At 46.1% G+C, this 27,313-nt stretch overlaps 1 protein-coding gene, 1 long non-coding RNA gene and 1 pseudogene across 5 annotated transcripts in view; 2 read left to right on the top strand and 1 right to left on the bottom strand.

Moving 5' to 3' along the window:
• Positions 1-297: 297 nt before the first annotated feature.
• Positions 298-27,313, top strand: LOC116271444. Its single transcript, XR_004179996.1, has 2 exons — positions 298-479; positions 26,919-27,313. It is a non-coding gene; the product is annotated as an uncharacterized LOC116271444 (long non-coding RNA).
• Positions 12,974-27,313, bottom strand: part of LOC101011989 (protein spire homolog 1) — a 95,673-nt gene continuing 81,333 nt past the window's right edge. For 2 of the 4 annotated variants that reach the window (XM_009192339.4, XM_009192340.3), the window contains 6 exons: positions 27,098-27,271; positions 21,808-21,945; positions 20,487-20,557; positions 19,908-19,935; positions 19,683-19,816; positions 12,974-16,338 (listed from right to left, as the gene is read on the bottom strand). In XM_009192339.4, coding sequence (XP_009190603.2) covers positions 16,080-16,338; positions 19,683-19,816; positions 19,908-19,935; positions 20,487-20,557; positions 21,808-21,945; positions 27,098-27,271 — 804 coding nt within the window. In that variant the 3' untranslated portion in view covers positions 12,974-16,079. The remainder of the gene's footprint in view (positions 16,339-19,682; positions 19,817-19,907; positions 19,936-20,486; positions 20,558-21,807; positions 21,946-27,097; positions 27,272-27,313) is intronic. The other 2 variants (XM_009192342.3, XM_009192343.4) reach the window with 1 other exon arrangement.
• On the top strand, positions 17,145-17,839 carry LOC101012695 (annotated as a pseudogene).

Raw genomic sequence — 27,313 nt, 5'->3', positions numbered from 1 at the left:
TTTTTGGTAGTCTCTCTCTGTAGCCCAGGCTGGAGTGGCGCCATCTTGGCTCACTGCAAGCTCGCCTCCCGGGTTCCGCCATTTTTTCCCGCCTCAGCCTCCCGAGGAGCTGGGACCACAGGAGCTGCCACAGCCGGCTGATTTTTCGTGTTTTTAGTAGAGACGGGGTTTCCCCGTGTTAGCCAGGATGGTCTCCATCTCCTGACCTCGTGATCCGCCCTCCCAAAGTGCTGGGATTACAGGCGTGAGCCACCGCGCCCGGCCAGTATTTTCTTTTTTTTTTTTTAAAGGCGGGGTCTCAAACTCCCGGGCCCAAGCCATCCTTGCACCTCAGCCTTGTCCCCAAATGCTGGGACCACAGGTGTGTGCCACCTCTTGGGGTCGCAGCCTCTCCCAGAGGCGCCCCTGCGTCTCCCGTGAACAGACAGAAACGGGCGTGCCCCTCCCGTTCCCCGCACTGCTGTCCTTCCCGGTTTCTGGTGAGTGCTGCCCCCATTTTCCAAACACAGGCCCGAGTCCCCGGCCCACGTCTTCCTCCTGCCTTTCCCCTGGGGCTGTTTGGACATCGCACCTTCTTCCGGCGTCTTGGCTGAGTTCTGGGTTTCCCCGCTCTGCTCTGCTGCGCGTACTCGTCCCTGGCGTTGCCACTCCTGACCTCGCCCGCGTGTCGCGTGCCCGCTGCAGAGGCCCGGCCCGGGGCCTGGGGCCTGGGAGGGGGTTAGTCCAGAGATGCGGGGCGAGCCCCGCCGGCCGCATGTGGTCCCTCTGCCAGGCTTGGAGGACCCTGGAGGGGCCCTCAGAGTGGCCACCGCGGACGCCATCCTCCAGCCGGGTGCAGCCCCCGGAGGCTGCGGGTCCCGCTGCCGTCTCCGCTGCCACCTCGTGCGAGGCCCCGGCTGGGATCCCGGCCAGAGCTGCCCCCGAGGGCCTGACCCACCAAACCCGCGAGATGACAAATGCTCGCGACCGTCTGTTACTCAGGCGGTGAACGCATCGCCTCCTACGTGTCTGCAGTCGCCTTCCCTCTGGCCTGGCTCTCGTGCTGTCCCACTTCTTACACTGCTCCAGAAATATTCCCGTCCTAATGTCCCCGATTAGAAAGCTAGGGAGGGGGCGGGGCGCGGTGGCTCTCACCTCAATCCCAGCACTTTGGGAGCTGGAGGCCGAGGCGGGCGGATCCCGAGGTCAGGAGATCGAGACCATCCTGGCTAACACGGTGAAACCCCGTCTCTACTAAAAACAAAAAAAAACTAGCCGGGCGCGGTGGCGGCGCCTGTGGTCCCAGCTACGCGGGAGGCTGAGGCAGGAGAATGGCGGGAACCCGGGAGGCGGAGCTTGCGGTGAGCTGAGATCCGGCCACTGCACTCCAGCCCGGGGCCAGAGCGAGACTCCGTCTCAAAAAATAAAGAAAGAAAAAAGGAAAGAAAGCTAGGGAGGATTCTCGTCCCTTTCTGAAAAAGGTCAAAAGCAAGGCCGAGGCGCCGGCACGGGTGACTGATGCAGCGGGCGGCGGTGGCCGCTCCGAGCCCAGCCTCAGCTCTGCGGAGCTGTCCCTGGCCGGCGCCCGCCCACCATCACCATCAATTCCTAGAGATTTATGTTGCCTTCAACTATTTTTTTAAACTATTCGCATATGTATTTGACCAGCCTGGGCTCAAAGTTCTTCCGTGCCAGGGCCGATGTCCTGCTTTGCCCTCACGGTCCTGGGTCTTCTCTAAGGGCTTTGGCCGCCTGGAGTCAGAGCTGCCCGAAGGCGGCTAGAGGGCAGCTGCAGCCTCAGCTTGATGCCGGGCTAGTGGTTTCACCTTAAGCAAATGACCACCTTATTATTCCCAAGTTTTGCATCTGTGAAAGGCCGTTAATAGCAACTGTGTGAGGGGTGAGTGTGGGAGGAGAGAATGGGATGCTGAGCAGGATGCTTGCTGTACAGTAAGCCCTGGAAAACCGGCAGTGGTCAGCTACTGAAAAGCAAAGTTTCTAAAACTATGTATTAATAGTAACATAAGCATAGAATAACATCATAAAGTTTATTTTCATATTTTTCCTTATTTTATTTGCCAAATAACATGACACATTTGAAAGTTTAATATTTACTTCAGCCTAACGTATAAAATCGTTAATCAAACTTTAACACTCATTTTTGTTTAAATTTAAGGGGTACAAATGCAGTTTTTTGGTTTTGTTTTGTCTTGTTTTGAGATGGAGTCTCACTCTGTCATCCAGGCTGGAGGGCAGTGGCATGATCTTGGCTCACTGCAACCTCTACCTCCCAGGTTCAAGCAATTCTCTTGCCTCAGTCTCCCAAGTAGCTGGGATTACGGGTGTCCGCCACCATGCCAGGCTAATTTTTGTATTTTTAGTAGAGATGGAGTTTCACCATGTTGGCCAGGCTGGTCTAGAACTCCTGACCTCAAGTGATCTGCCTGGCCTTGGCCTCCCAAAGTGTTGGGATTATAGGCGTGATCCTGGCCAAATGCAGTTTTGATACATGGATCTGTCACGTAGTGGAGTCTGGGCTTTTAGTGTACCCATCACCCAAATAGTGTACATTACACATTAAGTTATTTCTCACCTCTCACCTCCCTCTCACCCTCGGAGTCTTCCAATGGGCATATACCACGTGTTCTTTAGCCATTCGTCCACTGATGTACATTCAGGTTGATTATGTCTCTGCCATTGTGAATAGTGCTGCAATAAACAAAATTGCAGGTATTTTTATGATTTATTTTCCTTTGTGTAGATACCCAGAAGTGGGATTGCTGCATCAAAAATTAGCCGGAGAGACAGTTGTGCCCTCGTGTCACTTCCTCCCATTGCTGACTCACTGGTGCTGCCCGTGGGGCTCTGCAGAGCACGCCTGCTTCCCCTGCCAAGTGGCTCCCTCACATCACCCCTTCCTTCCCACTCCTCCCTGCAACACATCCCACTACTTATACCTTCTGCATTGTATGGTGATGTGTGCCTGTAGTCCCAGCTACTCAGGAGGCTGAATTAGAGGCTGTCGTGAGCCATGATCAAACCACTGCACTGCAGCCTGGGCAAGACAGTGAGACCCTGTCTCAAAAAAGCTAAAACAAAAGAAACCAGAAAACTCCATACTCTTTTCCACAGAGAGGTTGTAGTAATTTGCATTCCAACCCACAGTATATAAGCATTCCCTTTTCTCCACATCCTTGTCAATATCTTAATTTTTTTGACTTTTTTTTTTTTTTTTTTGAGACGGAGTTTCACTCTTGTTGCCCAGGCTGGAGTGCAATGGCACAATCTCGGCTCACCAGAACCTCCACCTCCTGGGTTCAAGCTATTCTCCTGCCTCAGCCTCCTGAGTAGCTGGGATTACAGGCATGCACCACCACACCTGGCTGATTTTTTTGTATTTTTTTTTTTTTAGTAGAGACAGGGTTTCTCCATGTTGGTCAGGCTAGCCTTGAACTCCTGACCTCATGATCCGCCCGCCTTGGCCTCCCAAAGTGCTGGGATTACATGTGTGAGCCACCACACCCGGCCTTGACTTTTCAATGATAGTCATTTTGACTACCTTGAGATGGCATCTCATTGCAGTTTTAATGTGCATTTCTCTGATGATAGTGATGTTGAGCATTTTATTTATTTTATTTTATTTTTATTTTTATTTTTTTGAGACGGAGTCTTGCCTTGTCGCCCAGGCTGGAGTCCAATGTCGCGATCTCAGCTCACTGCAACTTCCGCCTCCCGTGTTCAAACGATTCTCCTGCCTCAGCCTCCCGAGTAGCTGGGATTATAGGCACCTGCCACCATGCCCCGTTATTTTTTGTATTTTTAGTAGAAATGGGGTTTCACCATGTTGGCCAGGGTAGTTTCGATCTGCTGACCTTGTGATGTGCCCGCCTCAGCCTCCCAAAGTGCTGGGATTACAGGCGTGAGCCACCGTGCCCAGCCGTATGATTACTCTTAAGAGTTAACTACCACACTCAAAAGAGGCAAGTAGTAAAAAATTAATGAGTACAAGCTCTGTACTAATAAATCCCTCTGCATTCATAAAGCAGCTTTGATGACAGGTCTTCAGGATCCCTGTTCTTCTGTCAGTTTGCTAATGGGAAAAGCCAGGTCGGGAGGCAGGGCTGTGCAGGTCACCCGACTTGGGTTCTAGTGGTGGGTAGAGCCAAGAGGAATGTGTGACAAGTGGCGTTTTCAAGCGGGACGTAGAAAGCCCAGACTGGCACAAGTCAACCATGCTCACAGCATGAGCTGCTGACTTGGCCTTCTCTATTCTAATGAGCTGTTTTAGGGCTGCAGTAATTTGTTGACTTAGAATTGTACTCCTGACTTAAAGACAGAGGGCTGTATGTTGCATTTATCTGTTGAACTGCACAGTTAACACACCATGTCAGTTGAAGACATCTTGATGGTTCCATCTTTATATTTATCACTTATTCTCATGTCTATAGTAAGCCTGCTCATTCAGTCAGTAATTCCCTCCACAGTTATTAAGCACCTGTTACATGCCAGGAATTATTTTCAGAAGCTGGTGATACGGCAAGTGAAGCAATCTGACAAAGATGCCTGTGTTCATGGAACAATGTAGTAGAACGTTAGGTGGTACAACGGAAAAAATAAAATGCAGAAGGCGTAAGTAGTGGGATGTGTTGCAGGGAGGAGTGCGCAGGAAGAGGTGACGTGAGGGAGCCACTTGGCAGGGGGAGCAGGTGTAATCTCCAGAGCCCCGTGGGCAGCTCCAGCGAGTCAGCAATGGGAGGAAGTGACATGAGGGCACAGCTCCCAACTCTTTGACCTATTCAAAGATGGAAGTGACATGAGGGCACAGCTCCCAACTCTTTGACCTATTCAAAGATTCTCTTTGTGGAGATTCAGCTCTGCTTTGTCCTAGACACATTTGAACAGAGCTGAGACAGCCTGTCAGCTGAGAGATTGTGGGCGATTCCTGCCAAAGGGTGGCCATGTGTCTTAATCAGCTCTGAATAAAAGCTGGCCGCCATAGAGATCAAATTGAGTGAGGAGTTCAGGCAGGGATGGAGCCTTTGGCACTGAGGGCCAGAGAGAGAAGTCTCCCTGCTGGGATCTCATTTAGTTACATGGGAGGTGCATATCTCAGGGACTCCCTGCAGCGGTGCTCGCTATCCTTGATCAAGCTGGAGAACAATAGTTGTCTTTCCTTGTGTTTCCTTTTAGTGCAACTAGTGTTGAGCCTGCTGTGTGCGCGCACCCGACAGTCACTGGCTTCTCTTTACATCTCCAATAGGAAGCGCACGCTATGCTGTGGGAACAAAAACGCCAGGTGCCTGCTATGGCCAAGGCAGATAAGGTCTTTCCCTCCAACAGGATCCAGAGGTGAACCACTGGTACTAACACCAAACAGCTGAAATAAGGGTCTGTGTCCCTTTTTAAAATAGTCAACTCATCTTTCTGAGGTTTTTCTTTTTAATTTTGAGAGATGGGGAGCCAGGTTCTTTATAGCAAATAGTAAAACTGAATTTGCCTTTGCCTCCAGTTTCGAGGAAGTGCAGCACATTTTGCACTTTTCTTGCTTTCATGTAATATTCATAATATTCAGTCACTTCACACTTCACTTTAGTGAAGGGCTGGCTTGGATTACACGCTGCTTCTCAAGTCACACTGGCTCAGGCTTCAAGTGTTTTTACTTGTTGATGCCTATGTAGTACTGGTTGTTTCACACAGTATCCTGAATCTCTCTCCTAGTTGAAAGTGACCTTAGAGAACACCTAGTCTAACACTCTTGCTTTATGTCATTTATTTATTTATTTTTGAGACGGAGTTTCACTCTTGTTGCCCAGGCTGGAGTACAATGGTGCGATCTCAGCTCACCATAACCTCTGCTTCCTGGGTTCAAGCGATTCTCCTGCCTCAGCCTCCCCAGAAGCTGGGATCACAGGCATGTACCACCACGCCTGGCTAATTTTCTATTTTTAGTAGAGACGGTTTCTCCATGTTGGTCAGGCTGGTCTCGAACTCCTAACCTTAGGCGATCTGCCCTCCTCGGCCTCCCAAAGTGCTGGGATTATAGGCGTGAGCCACTGCGCCCGGCACACCCTTGCTTTAAAATCGAAGAGACAAATTCATAAATGCTCAGGAGCTGTCCCAGTGTTAGGTAGCTGTTTGTTGCCATGCTGGAGCACAGTTGAGTTAGAACCATTCCAGGTACTTGAAAACTAGGTATTGCTGAGAAATAATCTATTTTGCTAATTACAGACTAGTTTTTTTCAGTCATCAGGACAAAAGGTTCTGGATCCTGAAAAAGCCTTTTTGCTAGTTGAGTACTACTTTGGAGTAGAGAGGCATCCATACTGCAGCTGCTGCACCTAGAGCAGTGTCCAACCAGTCACACCCAGAGCCCCTGGTCCAAGCCGACATTCTGTGCATCTGCCTTCTGCGGCAACCTTGAGATTGTGGTGGATGACCCCCTAGTGGCTTCTTATCTCACCTCATGTTCCCCTTGGTAGGCAAGCTGAATTTTTAGGCTTCTTTTCCCTTTGGGATGAAAGTTTTATCATTTTAAGGCCTGGCACAGTAGCTTATGCCTGTAATCCCAGCACTTTGGGAGGCCGAGGCGGGCAGATCACTTGAGCTCAGGAGTTCAAGACCAGCCTGGCCAATATGGCAAAACCCCACCTCTAGTAAAAATACAAAAATTAGCGGGGCATTGGTGGTAGGTGCCTGTAGTCACAGCTACTCAGAAGGCTGAAGCAGGAGAATCGCTTGAACCTGGGAGGTGGAGGGTGCAGTGAACCCAGATTGTGCCACTGCACTCCGGCCTGGGTGACAGAGCGAGACTCCATCTCAAAAAAAAAAAACAAAAAAAACCCACCAAAAAACAGACACAGAAAGTGGCCGGGCACGATGGCTCACACCTGTAATTCCAGCACTTTGGGAGGCCGAAGTGGGCGGATCGCTTGAGCTCAGGAGTTCCAGACCAGCCTGGGCAACATAGGGAGACCCATGTCGCTTCATTTTTTTTTTTTCTTTAAAAGTTAGCCAGGCGTGGTGGCATGCACTTGTAGTCCCAGCTGCTTAGGAGGCTGATGTGGGAGGATCACTTGAGCCCAGGAGCTCAAGGCTTCAGTAAGCAGCTTTGCACCACTGCACCACTGCACTCCAGCCTTAGTGAGAGTGAGACCCTGTCTCTTAGAAAAAGAAGTGACTGGGCGGGCATGGTGGCTCACACCTGTATTCCCAGCACTTTGGGAGGCTGAGGCGGGCGAGTCACCTGAGGTCAGGAGTTTGAGACCAGCCTGACCAACATGAGAAACCCCATCTCTTTATACAAAATTAGCTGGGCGTGGTGGCAGGTGCCCGTAGTCCCCAGCTACTCAGGAGGCTGAGGCAGGAGAATCATTTGAACCCAGGGGGGCGGAAGTTGCAGTGAGCCGAGATTGTGCCATTGTACTCCAGCCTGGGCAACAAAAGAGCGAAACTCCGTCTCAAAAAAAAAAAAGATACATAAAATGTACTGACTATTTTGCTTTGTTGGGAGGGTTCTTCTGTGCGGACGTGGGCTCTCCCTCCCTTCTCTTCCACACGCTTCCCTGGAGGTTCCACACAGTGTCTGTTCAGGAGCCTGAGGTTCACGTTAGAGCTGCAGAAATCCTCATCGTTGTCTTTCTACTCTCCCACAAACTCTTGCTGCTGGGAGAAATTGGGATGTGACGTTCTCTGCTGTCACCCTCGGGAAGGGGGTTAGGGATGGAGGCAGATCAGGGACAACAGATGATTGCTGTACTCAGAAGGGAGCCCCAAAGCAAAGAAGAATGCGTACAAGACGGGCAAGCGTCAAGGGAGCCGCATCCCCTCAATTCACAGACAACCTGCCTCAGTGCAGCAGCTGCAACCATTCCCAGCACGGGACTCACAGTGTCTGACCCTCTTGGTGCCAGAAGATACCTGAACACTAGGCTGTGTCAAACATGCAGATGTTTCTTCCGCTCTCAAGCCCTGAGGACATAAGCTTCCAGATGCCCCACATTTCCGGAGCGCTGTCCTGTCAGTTCTGGAACGCTTGCTGTCACTGTTTCCATCAGATGGGCTCCGAGGCAGCCACCAGTATCAGGAGCACAGCTGCAGTGCCCTGCACAGCAATGGCTAACATATTAGACACCACGTGTATGTTAACAGGATGAGCTGGAATAGTAAAAATTCAGTCCGCCAGGTAACTACATCTGAAGTTTTTTTTTCTACCCAGGCTGGAGTACAGTGGCGCAATCTCGGCTCACAGCAACCTCTGCCTCCCAGGTTCAAGCGATTCTCCTGCCTTAGCTTCCTGAGTAGTTAGGACTACAGGTGCGCGCCACCATGCCCAGCTAATTTTTGTATTTTTAGTAGAGATGGGGTTTCGTCATGTTGGCCAGATTGGTCTTGAACTCCTGACCTCAAGTGATCTGCCCGCCTCAGTCTCCCAGAGTGCTGGGATTACAGGCGTGAGGCACCACACCCAGCCTGCATCTGAACATTTGATTCGTGTCGGCAGAGGCTTTTTTTTTTTTTGAGATGGGGGTCTCGCCATGTTGCCAAGGCTGGTTTTGAACTCTTAGACTCAAGCAGTTCTCTCACCTTGGCCTCCCAAAGTGCTGAGATTCTAGGCATGAGCCACCGTGCCCGGCTGGGTTTTATATTAAGCAGGTCTTAGCTCTTAAACTTTTTTGGGTGGGCAAAGGGAGAGGTTTCACATTCACATGCTTTTGGCTAACAGGAGGGAAGTACCATACCCTTTATTATAAGCTATAATGAATGTGTGTGTGCGTGTGCATGGTGTGAGCACATGCACATTCTGCAACTATATCAGGCGTCTGTCTTTATTTGAGACTGGGTTTCTCTCTTGTTGCCCAGGCTGGAGTGCAGTGGCATAATCTCAGCTCACTGCAACCTCTGCCTCCCAGGTTCAAGCGATTCTCCTGCCTCAGCCTCCTGCGTAACGGGAATTACAGGCGCCCACCCCCACGCCAGGCTAACTTTTTGTATTTTTAGTAGAGATGGGGTTTCACCATGTTGGGCAGGCTGGTCTCAAACTCCTGATCCACTCGCCTTGGCCTCCAAAATGCTGGGATTACGAGCATGCGCCACCATGCCTGGCCAAGGAGTCTTTAAATAACTCACGTGTGTAATCAAGTCCTTTCCTAAAGGTAGTTTTCTTCATGAAACTGTAGACTGTGATTTACAACTGTACATCTTTTCCTCAACTGGAGCTGGTGAGAAAAAAGTTAAATATGTGTTACCCAAAGCTTTTCCCACTTATAGTATCCAAATTCTTTGTGTATCTTCAATACAGGAAGCAGGAGTCAAAGATTATGACTTGGACTTAGTCACTGGACATGTGGATTATGAGTTGGACACATACACACAAGTATCTTGACATACACGTATCACAGAGTAACTTCAGAGGAAGGGACTCCTAAAAATGTCTGGCAACTGAGGGAAGAGCTTATGTAAATGGATTAATATAAAACTCAACATTATGTAATGTGTAAGATATTTAGAAGGTAAACCACGCATTCTTAGTTAACACAAAAACACAAGAACCTTCCTCTGCTCGTATTTTAGGAGTGTGTCCGTTGAGGGACACATTTTACAAAACAATGAAGTTTTCGGCGTCAACTGCATTTTCCTTTCATGAAAAATTTCTCTGTAGCATGCAATGGTGTTTGATAACAGGTTACCCACAGTAGAATGACTTCCAAGATCTGAGTCAGTCTTCTCAAACCCTGCCGCTGCTTTATCAACTAAGTATGCACTACTCTAAATCTTTGATCGTTTCAACAATGTTCACAGCATCTTCACCAGCGATTTCCTCTTAAAAAACCACGTTGCTCGTTCACAAGAACCAGTGCCTCAGTAATTTACGTTTTCTCATGAGACTGCAGTAATTCAGTCACATCCTCAGGCTACATGTCTAATTCTAGCTCACTTGCTACTTCCACCCCGTCTGCAGTTACTTCCTCTACTGGAGTCTTGGAATGAACTTCTTCCAAACTCCTGTTAATGTTGCATTTTGGCCTCCTTCCATGAATCGCCAATGTTTTTAATGGCATCTAGAATGGTGAATCCTTTCCTGAGGGTTTTCAATATGCTTTGCCTGTGACAGCTAAAGCCTTGTGAAGTGTATTTCTTAAATAAAAGTAAAAATTACTTCTTGATCTATGGGCTACAGAATGGATGTTGTGTTAGCAGGCATGAAAACAACAATCTCCCTGTACATCTCCATCAGAACTCTTGGGTGACCAGGTGCATTTGTCAATGAGCAGTAATATTTTGAAAGCAATCTTTTCTTTCTGAGCAGTAGGTCTCAACAGTAGGCTTAAAAAACATTCAGTAAACCTTGCTGTAAACAGATCTGCTGTCATCTGTCAAGGCTTTGTTAGTCATTGGCAGGGCATTGGCAGGGTACAGGCAGAGTAGATTTAGCTTCAGACTCAAGGGCCTTAGGATTTTCCAAATGGTAAATGAGCACTGGCTTCTACTTAAGGTCACCAGCTGCATTAGTCCCTAACAAGCATGTTAGCCTTTGAAGCCGGGAAGCCAGGCATTGACTGTTCTCTAGCTGTGAAAGTCCTACGTGGCATCTTCTGTTTCATCTGCATTGCAAATGTGTAGTGTAGCCACGTTCTTCAAGATCATAGCTAGATCTTCTGAAGAACTTGCTGCAGCTTCTCCATCAGCAGTTACTGCTTTGCCTTGTACTTTATGTTACGGAGATGGCTTCTTTCCTTAAACTTCATGAACCAACAACCTCTGTCAGCTTTCAGATTTTCTTCTGCAGCCTCCTTACCTCTCTCAGCCTTCAAAGAATTGAAGTGAGCTAGGGCCTTGCTTTGGATTAGATTTGGCTTAAGGAAATGTGGCTGGTCTTTATCCAGACCACCCAAACGTTCTCAAAATGTGGTTCTTTATCCAGACCACTCAAACATTCTCCGTATCAGGAAATAAGGCTGTTTTGCTTTCTTATCATTTTTTTTTTTTTTAAAGAGATGGAGTCTCACTCTCACCCAGAACAGAATCCAGTGGTGTGATCATAGCTCATTGCGGCCTCAAACTCCTGGGGCTCAAGCGATCCTCCTGCATCAGCCTCCTGAGGAGCCGGGACTACAGGCATGCACCACACACAGCTTGCTTTCTTATCATTAGTGTTCACTGGAGTAGCACTTGTTAATTTCCTTCAGTAACTTTCTCTTTGCATTCACAGCTTGGCTGTTTGGTGCAAGAGGCCTAGCTTTGGGCCCATCTCAGCTTTGAATGCCTGCCTCACTAAGCATAATCATTTCTAGCTTCAGATTTAAAATGAGAGACTCAACTCTTTCTTTCACGTAACACTTAGAAGCCACTGTACTGTAGGGTTATTGGCCTCATTTCAATATTGTTTCTCAGGGAATGGGGAGTCTGAGGAGAGGGAGAGAGATGGGGGAACGGTCAGAACACACACAACATTTATCGATTAAGTTTGCCATCTTATATGGGCCCAGTTCATGGCTCCCCAAAACAATTACAATAGTGACGTCAAAGGCCACAGATCACCATAAAAGATACAGTAATAATGAAAAAGCTTGAAATGTTGTGAGAGTTACCAAAATGTGATGCAGAGACACAAAGTGCACACAAGCTGTTGGAAAAACGCTGCCGACTGACTTGCCTGCTGCAGGGCTGCCACAAACTGTAAAAATGCAGCACCTGTGAAGCGCCACCAAGCCACACATGATGGGGTGGGACACGCCTGGGTGTGGCTGGGGAAATAGTCACCCTTGTGGGTGTACAGCTCTTCAGATGTTTTGCACTAGAATGCAGGCATAAAGTCCCTTAATGTAATTTTTATTTCCAAGCAACAATAATTTAAAAATCAGTTGGAGAGTGTCAGCAGGTGCTTCTAGGTTCTGTGCGGTGAGCCCCCAGGTCCTGGTGCGTAGGGCTCTGGATCTCTCTTTACACGGGATAGAAACACGGTCACGTGGGAATGCCAACATGACTTACTGCTTATTGTGCGGGCTTTTCTGCTTTATCAATTATGCCTCCAGGAAGCTGTCAAAGAAAGCTTCATCCATCTCCCACAGGATTTGTCTCCATATTTGTGACACATAATAAAATGTTATGTACTCTTTTTTTTTTTTTTTTTTGAGACGGAGTCTTTGCTCTGTAGCCCGGGCTGGAGTGCAGTGGCCGGATCTCAGCTCACTGCAAGCTCCGCCTCCCGGGTTTGTGCCATTCTCCCGCCTCAGCCTCCCGAGTAGCTGGGACCACAAGCGCCCGCCACCTCGCCCGGCTAGTTTTTTGTATTTTTAGTAGAGACGGGGTTTCACCGTGTTAGCCAGGATGGTCTCGATCTCCTGACCTCGTGATCCGCCCGTCTTGGCCTCCCAAAGTGCTGGGATTACAGGCTTGAGCCACCGCGCCCGGCTGTACTCTTTACATACTCTCCTAACTCATGGCTGCTTGTCACTTGTGGTGGCTTGTCACTGTGGTGGTTAATTTTTCCAGTGCGGTCCTCGTAGACTTTTTTTTTTTGAGGGGGAGTCTTGCTCTGTCGCCCAGGGGGCTGGAGTACAGTGGCACGATCTCAGCTCACTGCAACCTCCACCTGCCGGGTTCAAGTGATTCTCATGCCTTAGCCTCCCCAGTAGCCGGGATTACAGGAGCACACCACCATGCCCGGCTAATTTCTGTATTTTTAGTAGAGATGGGGTTTCACTATGTAGGCCACCATGTACAAAAATACAAAAATTAGCTGGGTGTGGTGGCAGGCACCTGTAATCCCAGCTATTCGAGAGGCTGAGGCACGAGAATCGCTTGAACTCCTGACCTCAGATGATCCGTCTGCCTTGGCCTCCCAAAGTGCTGGGATTACTGAGCTACCACACCTGGCCTAGACTGTGTTTCTTCACAGGCTGCTGATAAAAGTACCCTGCATTCCCAATCGAGATGATTTCTGACAGTTAACAAAAGACATCACCGTCTTACGATAGGAACTCAACACAGAACGTATGATGGAAAGCCATTTTATTTTTCCCTAAATTTTAAAATAGAAGACTTTAATGGAAAACATTTAGTACCATCATGTCACCCTGAATGCCAGCAATACCTCGACTTTTACACACGCAGGAAGCCTAGTAAAAGCCCCGTCAGTAGTACACATTTCTCTGCAGTCCTTCAGCAGTTTTGCATGTACGAAATTTTCTGCTATATTGCTTTAGCAAACAGCAACAACTTTTGTGTTTCCTATATGATGCCCAAAATCCAGTCCTATATTAATATAATTAGAAAAATAAAAGGCTTAAAAATTTCATAGTATGAGTTCATGGTGCTAATAACAGAATCTCTTTAGACATAAGATCATTTTAAGCCTCCTACATAACCACCTTCTGGTTTCATTTGAAATACTTAAGAATTAAAATCTAGTAAGATTGTTAAATCAATGTACATGTTGATCATTTCTTTTCACTTGCCTTGGGAGAGTTAATTCCCACTGTCCACTGAATGAATGTCTTTCAAATATTAATAAGTATATTACAATATTTACAAGTATTCTTATACACTCCGACACTGACAGGGAGTTAAGCCATGGAGAGGGAAGCACAGGTTTCCCACTAGTGTGACTTTATGACGTACAGGACAAAAGGAACCGGTGCTCAGGCCTGGAGGGAGCTGAGAGGAGAGCAGGGATGATGGTTCAGAAATGCACACATGCTCTGAGACCAGCCAGACATCTGTTTTGTTGTTGGATTAGAAGTAAAAGCTGAACAAGAAACCAGGACAAGGAAGGAAGAACTGGAAGCTATGCCTAAAGTCAGACTAGGCCAAGGATTTTAAAACCAAGCTCCACAAGCTCTTAGTGAATTACCCTATGGAAATTATCTAGCTTAGGTGAAGTGTTGAGGGGGGTGGTACAAAGGGGGGTTAAATGTAAGACTTTGTTTTGGCAACAAAAAATGATAGTAATTTGATTTCTACAACTTTGTGCCATGTGCCCTTTCTTACGCCAGTTTCTGCAGATTGTTTCATATGAACGTACCCTCCCCGTGACCTCTTTAATGCACTTGGCAAACTCCGTTAATGCTGTTGAAGAATGGATGTTCTATGCTGTGATAAGAGGTGATCGTAATGCCCAAATCATCCCATACAGTATCATAAAGTGAAGTGAAAGACATTTACTAGATGTTTGCTTTGTGAATGTGAATGAAAGTCTTATTTTGGGGGTGTAGTTTCTTATGTTTTAATAAAAACAGCAGTCATTATTTTAAAAAGCACATTCTCCTAGGTGCATATTTATATACATATACAAATACCACTTCCTCCCCCTTGTGCCCTTCTGGGTAGTCATTTTAAAAACTCAAGCCTGGGGTCATCAAAGGGGGTAGATTTCTACTCCCACCTAACTGTCTGGAGTCTAGAGTTCAGATAGGCTCTTAGGAAGTTTTATAAATGAGATTCGCCCAGTACAATTCTTAAAGCTCTTAAACAGGAGTCTTTAAAATAATTTAAACACTTAAATTAAGTAATCAATAAGGGTTCTCTGGTGGCCCACTTTTACATGCAAATACAGACCAACTGTTAACATGCATTATTTTAGTCAACTGGTAAAGTTTATTTCGTAAGTATAAGTACTTTTAAGCCATTTACTAAACTGTAAATTTCAACCCATTAAAAACTACTACCGGAGCAGTTTTGAGGTATTGCTGTTAATTTAGTAGAGAAATGTTACTGTATTTGATGTGGTATGAAATGCGGCCGCCATGCCTTTCATGACACGGTGCTGTCATGGTGCTGACTGCAGACATGTCCTATGGCTTTCCGGAAATTACTGTGCATGTGCATTAACAGATTTTCCAAACTTTAATGGCAATTTGATTGGTTGGTCATTTGTAAGCATACCAGAATAATAAAGTATAGCTCATGGTATGAGTCAAACACACTGAGACGTTTGAGGCATACAGTGCTACCCTCCAGTCTACTTTTGTCAGAAACCCAACCTACTCACTCAAATCATTTACAAGGAAAACTAGTGCAGAAAGCACCCAAAAATGTTGCCTGTCGGCAGGTTAATTTTCTTCTAACTTTAAAAGTAGATATTTTTTCTTTTAAAATTCATTTATAAAAATAAATTTCAGTTTTTGAGACCCTAGGTACCAAATTGTGGCTTAATTTACTCAAGATGGACGTACTATAAAGTGATGAAAAATGTAGCTGAAAACGCATGAGCTCCAGCTCATTTCTGCAGCGCGGCCAACAGCTGCCACTGTACGCGGTCACAACCCTTCTCATAGGTAACCAAAATATGCGCAACTTCTTGACAAACTTTTAGCCTTCCTTTGTCCTGAAACTCCCACAAAACTTCAATTCTTAGACCTCCATTATAAAACTATTAGTAACCACAATACATTCAAGATAGAGAATGAAGACCTGTCATCCACTCAGGACACACTGATCCAGGGCACTGGGACAACACGGCCACTCAAGGGAAATAGTCACCCTTGTGGGTGTACAGCTCTTCAGATGTTTTGCACTAGAATGCAGGCATAAAGTCCCTTATGTAATTTTCATCTCCAAGCAACAATAATTTAAAAATCAGTTGGAGAGTGTCAGCAGGTGCTTCTAGGTTCTGTGCGGCGAGCCCCCAGGTCCTGGTGCATAGGGCTCTGGATCTCTCTGTACACGGGATAGAAACACGGTCACGTGGAAATGCCAATATGACTTACTGCTTAGGGCTGTGCTGACATCGGCGTCTCTGCTAGACTGATTCTCACAGGAGAAGCTTTTGATTTTTTTGCCTTACTCAGGAGATTATTCGAGGAACAGTAAAGAACTGAACTAAGGAAGTAGTTACTGGCTCCCAAAGCCACACAGACACAAAAGTAAGTTTCAAACTTGTCCTCTCTCAGTGCAAACGAGCAATTGGCGGACCTGTCACGTTTCATCAATCGATATGAACACAGCATTCAGTCTGTGGAACAATGTGATGCAGCAAAAATCTGATCTAATGCAAATTCAAGCCCATTAAATAAAACCACAGAAAGGAGAGCCAGCCCAGCTCGGTGTTCTCGCGCACGGACGCTGACTCTAAGCACAAAAGCAGCTGAAAGGCACGAGGCTCAGATCTCACTGATCGTCCTTTCCGAAGGGCAGTACTCCGAGGGGCCTGGCGGGGACATGTAGAAAGACTGCGTTTTCCTTTTCAATCGAGCCCGTTTGTTGGCCAATACCAGACTGCGCCGGCTTGAACTGATGATTTCCGAAATGAACTTCTTGCAGTCCACACACACCTCCATGGTGCTCCAGTCCTCCATCAACTCTTTGGGAAACTGGAGTTCTTCATCTGATTTGTCCATAGACTTAGATTTTGAGGAGAACCTGGGGTAAAAACAACAGAAAACCAAACAGAAGCCCAGCATCGTTACTTATAGGTCTACTGCAATAAGAAGAAAGTATGTGAAATTAAAAGTAAATTTGTTGTCAAAACATCATGGAATGGATGAGTGATTTAATCATATGTCCTTCTAAAAAAATTTCTTATTGGAGACAAGGCTAAAAAATATTACTTAGAAAAGAAAGTAGGAGGCCAGGTGCGGTGGCTCACGCCTGTAATCCCAGCACTTTGGGAGGCTGAGGCAGGCGGATCACCTGAGGTCAGGAGTTTGAGGCCAGCCTGGCTAACACGGCGAAACCCAGTCTCTACTAAAAAAAAAAAAAAAAAAAAAAATTAGCTGGCCATGGTGGCAGGCCCCGTAATCCCCACTACTCGGGAGGCTGAGGCAGGAGAATCGCTTGAACCTGGGAGGTGGAGGTTGTAGTGAGCTGAGATGGCACCACTGCACTCCAGCCAGGGTGACAAAAGCGAAACTGTCTCAAGGAAAAAAAAAAAAAAAAAGACAGAAAAATGAAAGAAAGCAGGAAACATGTCTTATAAGATAGGCACTGCCCAGGCCGGGTACGGTGGCTTATGCCTGTAATTCCAGCACTTTGGGAGGCCCAGGCAGGCGGATCACGAGGTCAAGAGATGGAGACCATCCTGGCTAACATGGTGAAACCCCGTCTCTACTAAATATACAAAAAACAATTTGCCAGGCGAGGTGGCGGACGCCTGTAGTCTCAGCTACACAGGAGGCTGAGGCAGGAGTATGGTGTGAACCCAGGAGGCAGGGCTTGCAGTCAGCTGAGATTGCGCCATTGCACTCCAGCCTGGGCGACAGAGCGAGACTCCTTATCAAAAAAACAAACAAAAAAAAAGGCGCTGCCCAGACTATCGAACAATACAGTCAGGATGGCTAAAGGTGACCCCAAGAAACCAAAGGGCAAGATGTCTGCTTATGCCTTCTTTGTGCAGATGTGCAGAGAACATAAGAAAAGCCCAGAGGGCTCTGTCAATTTTGCAGAATTTTCCAAGTGCTCTGAAAGGTGGAAGACAATGTCTGGGAAAGAGATGTCTAAATTTGATGAAATGGCAAAGGTGGATAAAGTACAGTACCATTGAGAAATGAAGGACTATGGACCAGCTAAGGGAGGCAAGAAGAAGGATCCTAATGCCCTGAGAAGGCCACCATCTGGATTCTTCCTGCTCTGTTCAGAATTCCACCCCAAGATCAAATTCATAAACTCTGGCATCTCTATTGGAGACGTGGCAAAAAAGCTGGGTGAGATGTGGAATAACTTAAATGACAGTGAAAAGGAGCCTTACACCACTAAGGCGGCAAAGCTGAAGGAAAAGTGTGAGAAGGATGTTTCTGACTATAATTCGAAAGGAAAGTTTGATGGAGAAAAGGGTCCTGCTAAAGTTGCCCAGAAAAGGGTGGAAGAGGAAGATGAAGATGAAGATGAAAAGGAAGAAGGAGAGGAGGAGGAGGAAGATGAATAAAGAAACTGTTTATCTGAAAAAAAAAAAAACAAAACAAAATAAACTAAAAACTCTTTTTTTTTTTTTTTTCCTGAGACGGAGTTTCGCTCTTGTTGCCCAGGCTGGAGTGCAATGGCGTGATCTTGGCTCACTGCAACCTCTGCCTCCCAGGTTCAAGCGATTCTCCTGCCTCAGCCTCCCAAGTAGCTGGGATTACAGGCATGTGCCACCACACCCGGCTAATTTTGTATTTTTAGTAGAGACGGGGTTTCTCCATGTTGATCAGGCTGGTCTCAAACTCCCGACCTCAGGTAATCCGCCCACCTCGGCTTCCCAAAGTGCTGGGATTACAGGTGTGAGCCACCACGCCTGGCCAAAAAAACTAAAAACTCTTAACCACCCTTCTAGAATTCTTGTAAAATAGGGTATTCACCTGATTCCCAGTGAACATTAGCTAACGTAGATGGCAGATCAGACAATAGGAAATTTAAATAAATTTATCTGAATCCCATGACACATCCTAAAAAACTATCTTTTGACCAGTTTTCTCATCATTTATGTATTTATCAAACAAGCCTCTCCCTCCCCAACAATTCTCTGTATTTGGGCAATTATTTATTGGGATTCCAAGGAGATGGAGTTAACCAGACCAACATCATAATAAATGTTTCCAGGAATGTCTGAGATAACCAGGAATTGTCTACTTATTTACTATTTTTTTTTTTTTTTTTGAGATGGAGTCTCGCTCTGTCACCCAGGCTGGAGTGAGCGGCGCCATCTCGGCTCACTGCAAGCTCCGCCTCCCGGGTTCCCGCCATTCTCCTGCCTCAGCCTCCCGAGTAGCTGGGACCACAGGCGCCCGCCACCATACCCGGCTAATTTTTTGTATTTTTAGTAGAGATGGGGTTTCACCATGTTAACCAGGATGGTCTCAATCTCCTGACCTCGTGATCCGCCCGCCTCAGCCTCCCAAAGTGCTGGGATTACAGGAGTGAGCCACCGCGCCCAGCCTTATTTACTATTTTAACTAAACCAAACAGGATATAAACAGGTAGTCTATAGTAGGTTCAGAGTAAGTATGGAAAACTGCAGTAGCTGTTATGTACACTGCCTTGAGTTCACTGACAGTTCACACCCAGAGGTCTCAGAGGAGGGAGCCCAAGCACAGAGGCAGACCTTTCAGGCACAAGGTTCATGCTGGGCTCACAGCTTCCTCGCCTTGCTGTCCACAGAGCCATGACATGTGGTTGGTGCATCAAAGCCCAGCCTCTCGGCCCTGCCAGCTTGAGGCTCGAGCTGGCCTACCTCCTTCCATCTTTCTTAAGGCCCAACACTAAACTTACCCTGCACTAAATGCAAAGGGACTGATACTCAGGTGATGTTTTTTCTTTTAAATTATCAGCTTTTGGCATAAAGCTTTATTTCTGCCTTTAGAATAATAGTAAAGTCAGTCAAAGCTATGGCAGAACATTGTAAACAGGATTTAAACAGATTCCTTTCAAAACTAGACAAGGAGGAAAGAAGGATAAGACTATTACATTCCAATTTCCAACTCCGTTGAAAACAAGGTCAGTTTTAAAGACTCTTATAGGACACAGTAAAATAGTTTTTTCTAAAGTAGAAAAAAACATAAACTCTGATGAAAGTATCTTTCAAGTAGCTAGCCATTATTCCTTGAAAAGTTACCTTTGGGGAAGTTTTGGAGATTTGTGTGTAAAACTGTATTAAAACCAACCAACCAACCAACCAACCAACCAACCAACCAAAACCCCTTGAGCCAAAACCCGAACACCCCACCCCAGTCCTCAAGAGTAGAACTCTTCTTTTGCAAAGGATGATTTGACAACCCAGGCCCCTTGCTCACCTGGCAATGCTCCGAAGTGGCCGATGATGGGTAGTGGAGGGTTTTTCTGACCTCATACTTTCGCCTCTTTGCAGAGCAGAAGGCCCCAATGAAAAGATAGGAAGAGTGGAGTATGGCTTGGACGGCAGCCGCATCTGTTATCCCAAATAAAACTGACAATGAGCAGTACTGTAAACAGAGGTCACTAAAACCAGCACAAGTATAAATGGACCAAGCTTAGCTTACCTTTTTGCAACACTGTGAGCACACCGGCCTGTACACAAAATCACAAATGTTACTTGGTGTGATACAGGGGATACAGCTGGGAGTTAGAGAAGCTTAAGGCAGTACAGTTGTAAGTTTCTACAATAAACTGCAAAACTCTCCCTTCTATTAGAAAGTAACACATTGACACACTACGAATTGCCAAAAAGATAACCTACAGAACTTAACTCTTACACTGTCTCCTATAAAGGATCAACTTACATCTGTTTGGAATTTTCTTATTTGTCTATCCAGGGATCATATGATAATCACATCTTATTTTTTTCTGTTCAAACATGACAGATTATTAGAATGATCTTAGTTACATAAAAGAAGTAACATACAGAGAAACATTTCTAGGTTCAGTATCAAATAAACATTTGGCTCACTCTCTTGAAGAAATCAGTATTCCTAACCTACAAGGACAGTGCAATGTAACGTCGCAGAATGAGTCATTTCTAACTTTACTCCTGTGTAGAAAGACGGTGACATAAGGAAGGTAATTGGTATTTCTCTTACGACTGTTACATTTATCTTTTCATCAGTTACAAAATACCTTACCTCTTACAGAACTGACAGGTATAAGACCAAGTGAAGAAGGAAAACCTCCTGGTTCGGCAGCAAAAGCAGAGCTAAAAAATACAAATTTAAGAGGAAAAAAGAAACATTGCCAACAGCAAATTTCCTAATATCCATGTCTGAATATGATTTACATCTCTATTATGGGGGAAGCTGAACAGACAAGAGGAGGAAGAGAATTCAGAAATGCCGTTTAAAACAGCTGGCTCTGTGATGCTGACAATGTGGCTCTGTATTTAATTAGAATTCTATTTCAAAAGATAATAAAAGGCCACAGCTCTTAAGTGTCTCCTCATCATGGAAGGAATCTGCAGAAGGTTCTGAAACCCTCCTCTGATTCTCAGATACATTTTCTTTCTTTTTTTTTGAGACAGAGTCTTGCTGTTTTGCCCAGGCTGGAGTGCAGTGGCACGATCTCGGCTCACTGCAAGCTCCGCCTCCCGGGTTTTATTTGGGATAACAGATGCGGCTGCCATCCAAGCCATACTCCACTCCCATTCTCCTGCCTCAGCCTCCCGAGTAGCTGGGACTACAGGCGCCGCCACCTCGGCCGGCTAGTTTTTTTGTATTTTTAGTAGAGATGGGGTTTCACCATGTTAGCCAGGATGGTCTCTCGATCTCCTGATCTCATGATCCGCCCGTCTCGGCCTCCCAAAGTGCTAGGATTACAGGCGTGAGCCACCGCACCCGGCCTTCTCAGATACATTTTCTTTACAGATCCTTTAAAAGCATAATGACTAAATGCTCACATGGCTTTTTTTTTTGAGACGGAGTCTCACTATGTCGTCAGGCTGGAGTGCAGTGGTGTCTTGGCTCACTGCAACCTCCACCTCCTGGGTTCAAGTGATTCTCCTGCCTCAGTCTCCCGAGTAGCTGGGACTACAGGCATGCACCACCACGCCCAGCTAATTGTTGTATTTTTAGTAGAGACGGGGTTTCACCATGTTGGCCAGGATGGTCTTCATCTCTTGACCTCATGATCTGCCCACCTCGGCCTCCCAAAGTGCTGGGATTACAGGCGTGAGCCACCGTGCCTGGCCACACACATAGTTTTATGAAGACATACTGTTATTTGTTATGGTTGCTTGAAAACCTTCCAGTTTTTATTTCTAAGGGAGAAACGAAAATGCCCCCTCTTGTGAATGAGGCAGCACAGGTACTGTCTACTAGGATATGAACATCACACATCCCAAATCCCCTCAAAGTCTGTGCCACCTGGCTAGCAGATAACTCTCCCAGGAGACCATGCATGGGACTGGCCATTCTTCTACTCTTCTGATCAATCAACCTTAAGCAGCACTACCTTTCCTTTTTTCAAGGCGGTGTAGATGTCTTTATACTGTTGGTATTTTTCCAGCTCTGCCTTCACCAGGACCTGGCGAATATGCATCACTTCTTCCACAGTAAGAGCGAGGCATTCCACTGGGTAGCAGAATTCCTCCTGAAATTCAAAATGTCACATGAATAAGAGATTCCTACCCCCTGTTCTGGAAGTGCAAAATTTCCCTTCAGATCAGACACCTGATTAGTAGCTTCAGAGAAGAAAAGAGGTTTCCCGATGACCACTGGGACAGAGCTGGCTCCCTCTGGGGACCACATCATTTCTAATTACACTAAGACTAAGATGGCAGAAAACATGCGGGGACCAAGTGATCTACTGAAATGTCCAATAAATGAAAGTTCCTCACATTTCCTCAGGTATTTTGACTCAAGTAACTCTATTCTGTTAGGCAGGGCTTGAAATACTGAAAAAAAATTTTATTCTAAACCAATTTTGTGGTCAGTTTTCTTCTATGCTTATGAAAAAGACATTACTTAGTGTTGTGTTGTACATTATATACCAGTAGATAAAAAACAAATCTACACTGGTCCTTCTTTTGTCACCCAGGCTGGAGGGCAGTGGCGCGATCATGGGTCACTGCAGTCTTGACTTCCTGGGCTCAAGTGATCCTCCCACCTCAGCCTCCCAAGTATCTGGGACTACAGGTGCACGCCACCATGCCCAGCTAATTTTTTGTATTTTCTGCAGAGATGGGGATTCACCATGTTGCCCAGGCTGGTCTTGAACTCCTGGGCTCAAGTGATCTGCCCACTTCGGCCTCCCAAAAGTGCTGGGGTTACAGGGGTGAGTCACCACGCCCAGCCTGGCCCTGTTTTTAAAACTCGTTTGTGGTACCCAGAATAGCCAAAAGAAGGTGGTTAGTAATTTTTACTGACAAGCATTATTTAGTGATCAGTTACATCAGCACACCTTTACAAATCCTAATGGTAGGAGCGGAACTGGAACATGAAACTACCGGAGCGTTTATACCCAAAAGGCAGTCTCTGCAGGCTGCACCACAGTTCTCTAGATTTGTTGTTACTTTCAACAACTGCTAAATGTAGAGTCAGCGCTGGAAAGACTAGAGGAATGTAAAAGAATTTCGTAATAAATATTTATGTTGGCGGTCTTGTGGTAATGGTTTCCCTACAAGCAGCTGCGGAAGATGTTGATGTAACTGATCTCACTGAATAAGAGCCTCACACCCATCCGCTCCCCAGCCGGCCCCGCACTTGATTGGTGGATCTCAGAGAAAGACAGAACAGTCTTGTGCATTCGGACCCTGCCAGGCTGCAAGGGGCCATTGTGGTGCAGTGACACTGAAACTGAATGTTCTCAGCACAAACACATTATAATTCACTCCCACACACACACAGCACCGCTCACAGGCAGTCTGGAATCCAACACGCCAGTGAGAAAGCACATGACCATGAATGCAGTCAGTTTATGGAGTTTTAACAATCAGTTCTGTCTTTCAATCAGAGAAAAACAAAACTCAATCTAGGTTACAAACTTGTCAAACATTAGCATTTTGCTTAAAAAAGTAGTCTGAAGAACTACTGCTTCTTACTAAAAATCAATACAAAACCATCTCTGTTCAAGCAAACTTAAGGAAGATTACATTTGCTTAAAAATGCTTTCAGAAAAATCCTGCGATTGAATTTTTAAGATAAGGAGCTTATTAGTATAAGAGAACAGGGGGGTGAGTTTATTCAGAAAGATTATATCATTTGCTCTAAGGTACCTAAAATATTCATTTAAAAAATCAACGATCACAGTTTCCTCTTTCAACAGGAACTACTTTCAGAGATGACAGAATTTAATCAGCATGCCTGATACTACTCTGTTTGCTCCACTCTCAGAAAAAGAGTAGTGTTAAGTGGGAACAATAAACTGAATTTTTGAGGGTTAGGCCATTAAAACTGTGCACTAAGTAAGTAGTGTTGGCTGAATACATCCAAATGATGGCATTTCTCAGCTTTTAATGTGTTTCAGAAGTTTTGCTATTATTTTTATTCATCGGTGATGAGTATGAGTATGAGTAGGGTATACCTTCTGATGGCTAACTATATGACAAAATGGCTATGCTGCAACAAAATAATGTGGGAATCTAGCACATAACCAGGTAAACACTACTAGATTTATTATGTAGCAAATAACCAGATAGCCAGATTTGTTATTGTGTGTGCTAGGAAGGCAGCGAATGGTACCAACTTAACTGACTTTATAACATGGATGACTGGGCTGGAAACCCTTCAGGCAGATGGTGACTTTTTGCATTTGTAGGGATACGCTAGCACGGCACAACCAACTAGGAAGCCTGCACCTCCCTCTCTTCAGTCTTGAGTCACAAAAGGGCTTAGTAAAGCATACTTTCAACTCACTGACCCACATGAAAATCCAGTACTTCATGGGATATAATTGTTTCTGCTTTGTTTGGAGACAAGGTCTCGCTCTGTCACCCAGGCTGGAGTACAGTGGCATGATCTTGGCTCACCGCAACCTCTGCCTCCCGGGTTCAAGTGATTCTCGTGCCTCAGCCTCCTGAGTAGCTGGGATTACAGGTGTGTACCACCATACCTGGCCATGTTGGCCAGGCTGGTCTCGAGCTCCTGTCCTCAAGTGATCCACCAGCCTCAGTCTCCCAAAGTGCTGGGATCACAGGCGTGAGCAACTGCGCCTGGCCATCATGAGATATAATTTAAAAATAGTAGATTTTTGTTTGTTTTCTTGCTCTTTTATAAAAAATTTCAAGCAGACTACCCTTTAGTGAAATAATTTCCATCTGGTCAAATGCTAATGTTTTAATCTTGGAGCCTTCCCAAGGACAACAAAACTTTAATGCAACATAAAAGAAAATGATAAATAGTTACTAAAATAGTTTTATTTTTTTCAGTTTACAAACATATTAATTTGACATCTCCAAAGCCAAATTAAACTTCCACAGACCTTGCAGAGCTATTAGCACTCTGGAGTGTGGGGGGCACTTAAGGCCCCAGCGAGAGCAGGAGCCCTTCCCCACCACGGCACTGCCTGTGGCTCCCACAGCAAGTGTTTGGCCCATGTGAGTGGCCAGATGTGGCCAGGGGAAGAACCGCACTAGCACAATTCTAGTTCCCTCGCTTGCCCATGTGTCAGCGGGACTCCCAGATGCAGGAAAGGGAAGCTAAATCTTAGAGAGCGTTAACGAAGATAACAATGTGCTCTAAGACTTTAAACTCACTTCTATGCATGTCACTAAAATTGTCGAGGTTTTTTGATGATTATTCTGGCTATATTTTACCATTCAAAAAGGGTCATTAGGCAGCACGGAGATTAGGCAGCATAATGTAAAATTTTGGTTATTGTGCCACAGAGAGAAATGGGAATACTCATTTTTTTTCTTTCTTTTCGAGATGGAGTCTCGCTCTGTCCCCCAGGCTGGAGTGCGGTGGCGCGATCTCGGCTCACTGCAAGCTCCGCCTCCCGGGTTCACGCCATTCTCCTGCCTCAGCCTCCCGAGTAGCTGGGACTACAGGCGCCCGCCACCATGCCCTGCTAATTCTTTTATCTTTAGTAGAGATGGGGTTTCACCGTGGTCTCGATCTCTTGACCTCATGATCCGCCCGCCTCGGCCTCCCAAAGTGCTGGGATTACAGGGATGAGTCACCGCGCCCGGCCAAGTAGTCATCTTTTATACAGTGTTCATAATTAGTAAAAACTTAATAAATTAACCAGTATTTGAAAATTACCAAAAATAATGGTTGCTTTTTGAGTTTTTAATAAACCAAAGAGAGGCAAATTTAAATAAAAACAGCAACTGTTAAGTTTACTCTTCTTAATCAACTATAAAACTCAAAGTGAAGGCCAGGCGCGGTGGCTCACGCCTGTAATCCCAGCACCTTGGAAGGCCGAGGTGGGCAGATCACAAGGTCAGGAGATCGAGACCATCCTGGCTAACATGGTGAAACCCCGTCTCTACTAAAAATACAAAAAAAATTAGCCAGGCATAGTGGCAGGTGTCTGTAGTCCCAGATACTCGGGAGGTCGAGGCAGGAGAATGGTGTGAATCCAGGAGGCAGAGCTTGCAGTGAGCCGAGATCACGCCACTGCACTCCAGCCTGGGCGACAGAGCGAGACTTGGTCTCAAAAAAACCCCAAAACAAACAAACAAACAAAACTGAAAGTGAATCCTTTCTCTGCCTAAGTGGTATATGGCCTTAGTGTTGAGATATCTCTGTCTGGGGAGAACTGATAATCAAATGCCAGCAGGTCTTCAGTAGAGGCAGCAGTGACAGGAGTTAAAAACCCACCTTGGCACCTGACCACATGCTGCCCAAGGGCACATCTAAAACGGGAAAAAGGACAGAGGTTTTTCTTGCATTTCATGACAAAGATCAGAGAAAGGACTGTGTTATGTCTTATTTACACTGAGTCTCCTTTCCATATCAAGATGACTAAGAAAGAATAACAAAGAAACCAGCTGCGGGGTCATCTGTCAAGGACAAGGTTAGTAAATCCAGGGCTTTGGAGAGCCGGGGCCTGCCTACTGTGGCACAAAGGCTGCCCTGAGCACCTGCTGCCTGGTGGCAGAAGAGGCTTCAATATGGTCCTAGAGCTTTTTATTTCACTTAGAAATGTGAAAGTTCAAGTAATGATACATTATTCTGTGTAAAAAAACCTCAAAAAACAGTAATATAATGCAGAATTATTTAGAGTAGCTACATCAATAAAAAGGAAACTTGAAATTTCTCTCTGCAGAGAAGTAATGCACACCCTGCTTGTCAAAACACAGCTTCATGACAGGTGCTGGGAGCACACAGGTTTCCTGAGCCCATGCCCTGGTTGTGCAGGTGTCTGTGGGTGGGCGGAATCCACCGTGGCTACCTGGCCTGGCAGGAGGCTGCTCTGCCCATGGAATGAGTGAGCAAATACTCTTCTGATGGTGGGGGGAGGCCCTAGAAGGAATGCACCCCACGGGCTCAGAGTGCCTGCTGCACATGGAGAAAGGTGGCAGCACTGACTCTGCTATACGATTAGGTCACCCGAGGAGACAAATACCCACAGGTCCCTCTCACCAGATGCTGCATTTTGAGTTTGTTGTCCTTTCCTAGGTATTTCCCTCTCAACTGAGACCACGGCATGATCGGTGCATCCTGCACAAGAGTGGAATCAATGATTGGAAGCAAAGTGCTATCTAAGCGGTTAATTCTCAGAGAGTGCAACAGTTGAGGTGTCACCATCAGAGATACAGAGAATGAAATAATCCCAGACCCAGCAGAAAGAGGCCAACCTTTGAGGATTTCCACCTGCTGGTAAAAGCTCTCTCACACAGATAATACATAGCCCCTGCTACCCCAAACATGGCTGCTTCAAAAGGATGAGAGCTGAGCAGAGAAGCTGTTTGTATAGTAGAAAAAAGTGGTCGAAAAGGCGTCCTTGGCCATACACTGGTTATCCTAGGAACCTGAACAACAGATAAAGGAAAAAGAAAATGGCAGGGGGAAAA

This window comes from Papio anubis, chromosome 19 (genome assembly GCF_008728515.1).
Source record: "Papio anubis isolate 15944 chromosome 19, Panubis1.0, whole genome shotgun sequence".
In the NCBI taxonomy this organism is placed as follows: domain Eukaryota; kingdom Metazoa; phylum Chordata; class Mammalia; order Primates; family Cercopithecidae; genus Papio; species Papio anubis.
Note: the sequence above shows the minus strand (reverse complement) of the source record. Positions and strands in the feature narration are given on the sequence as shown.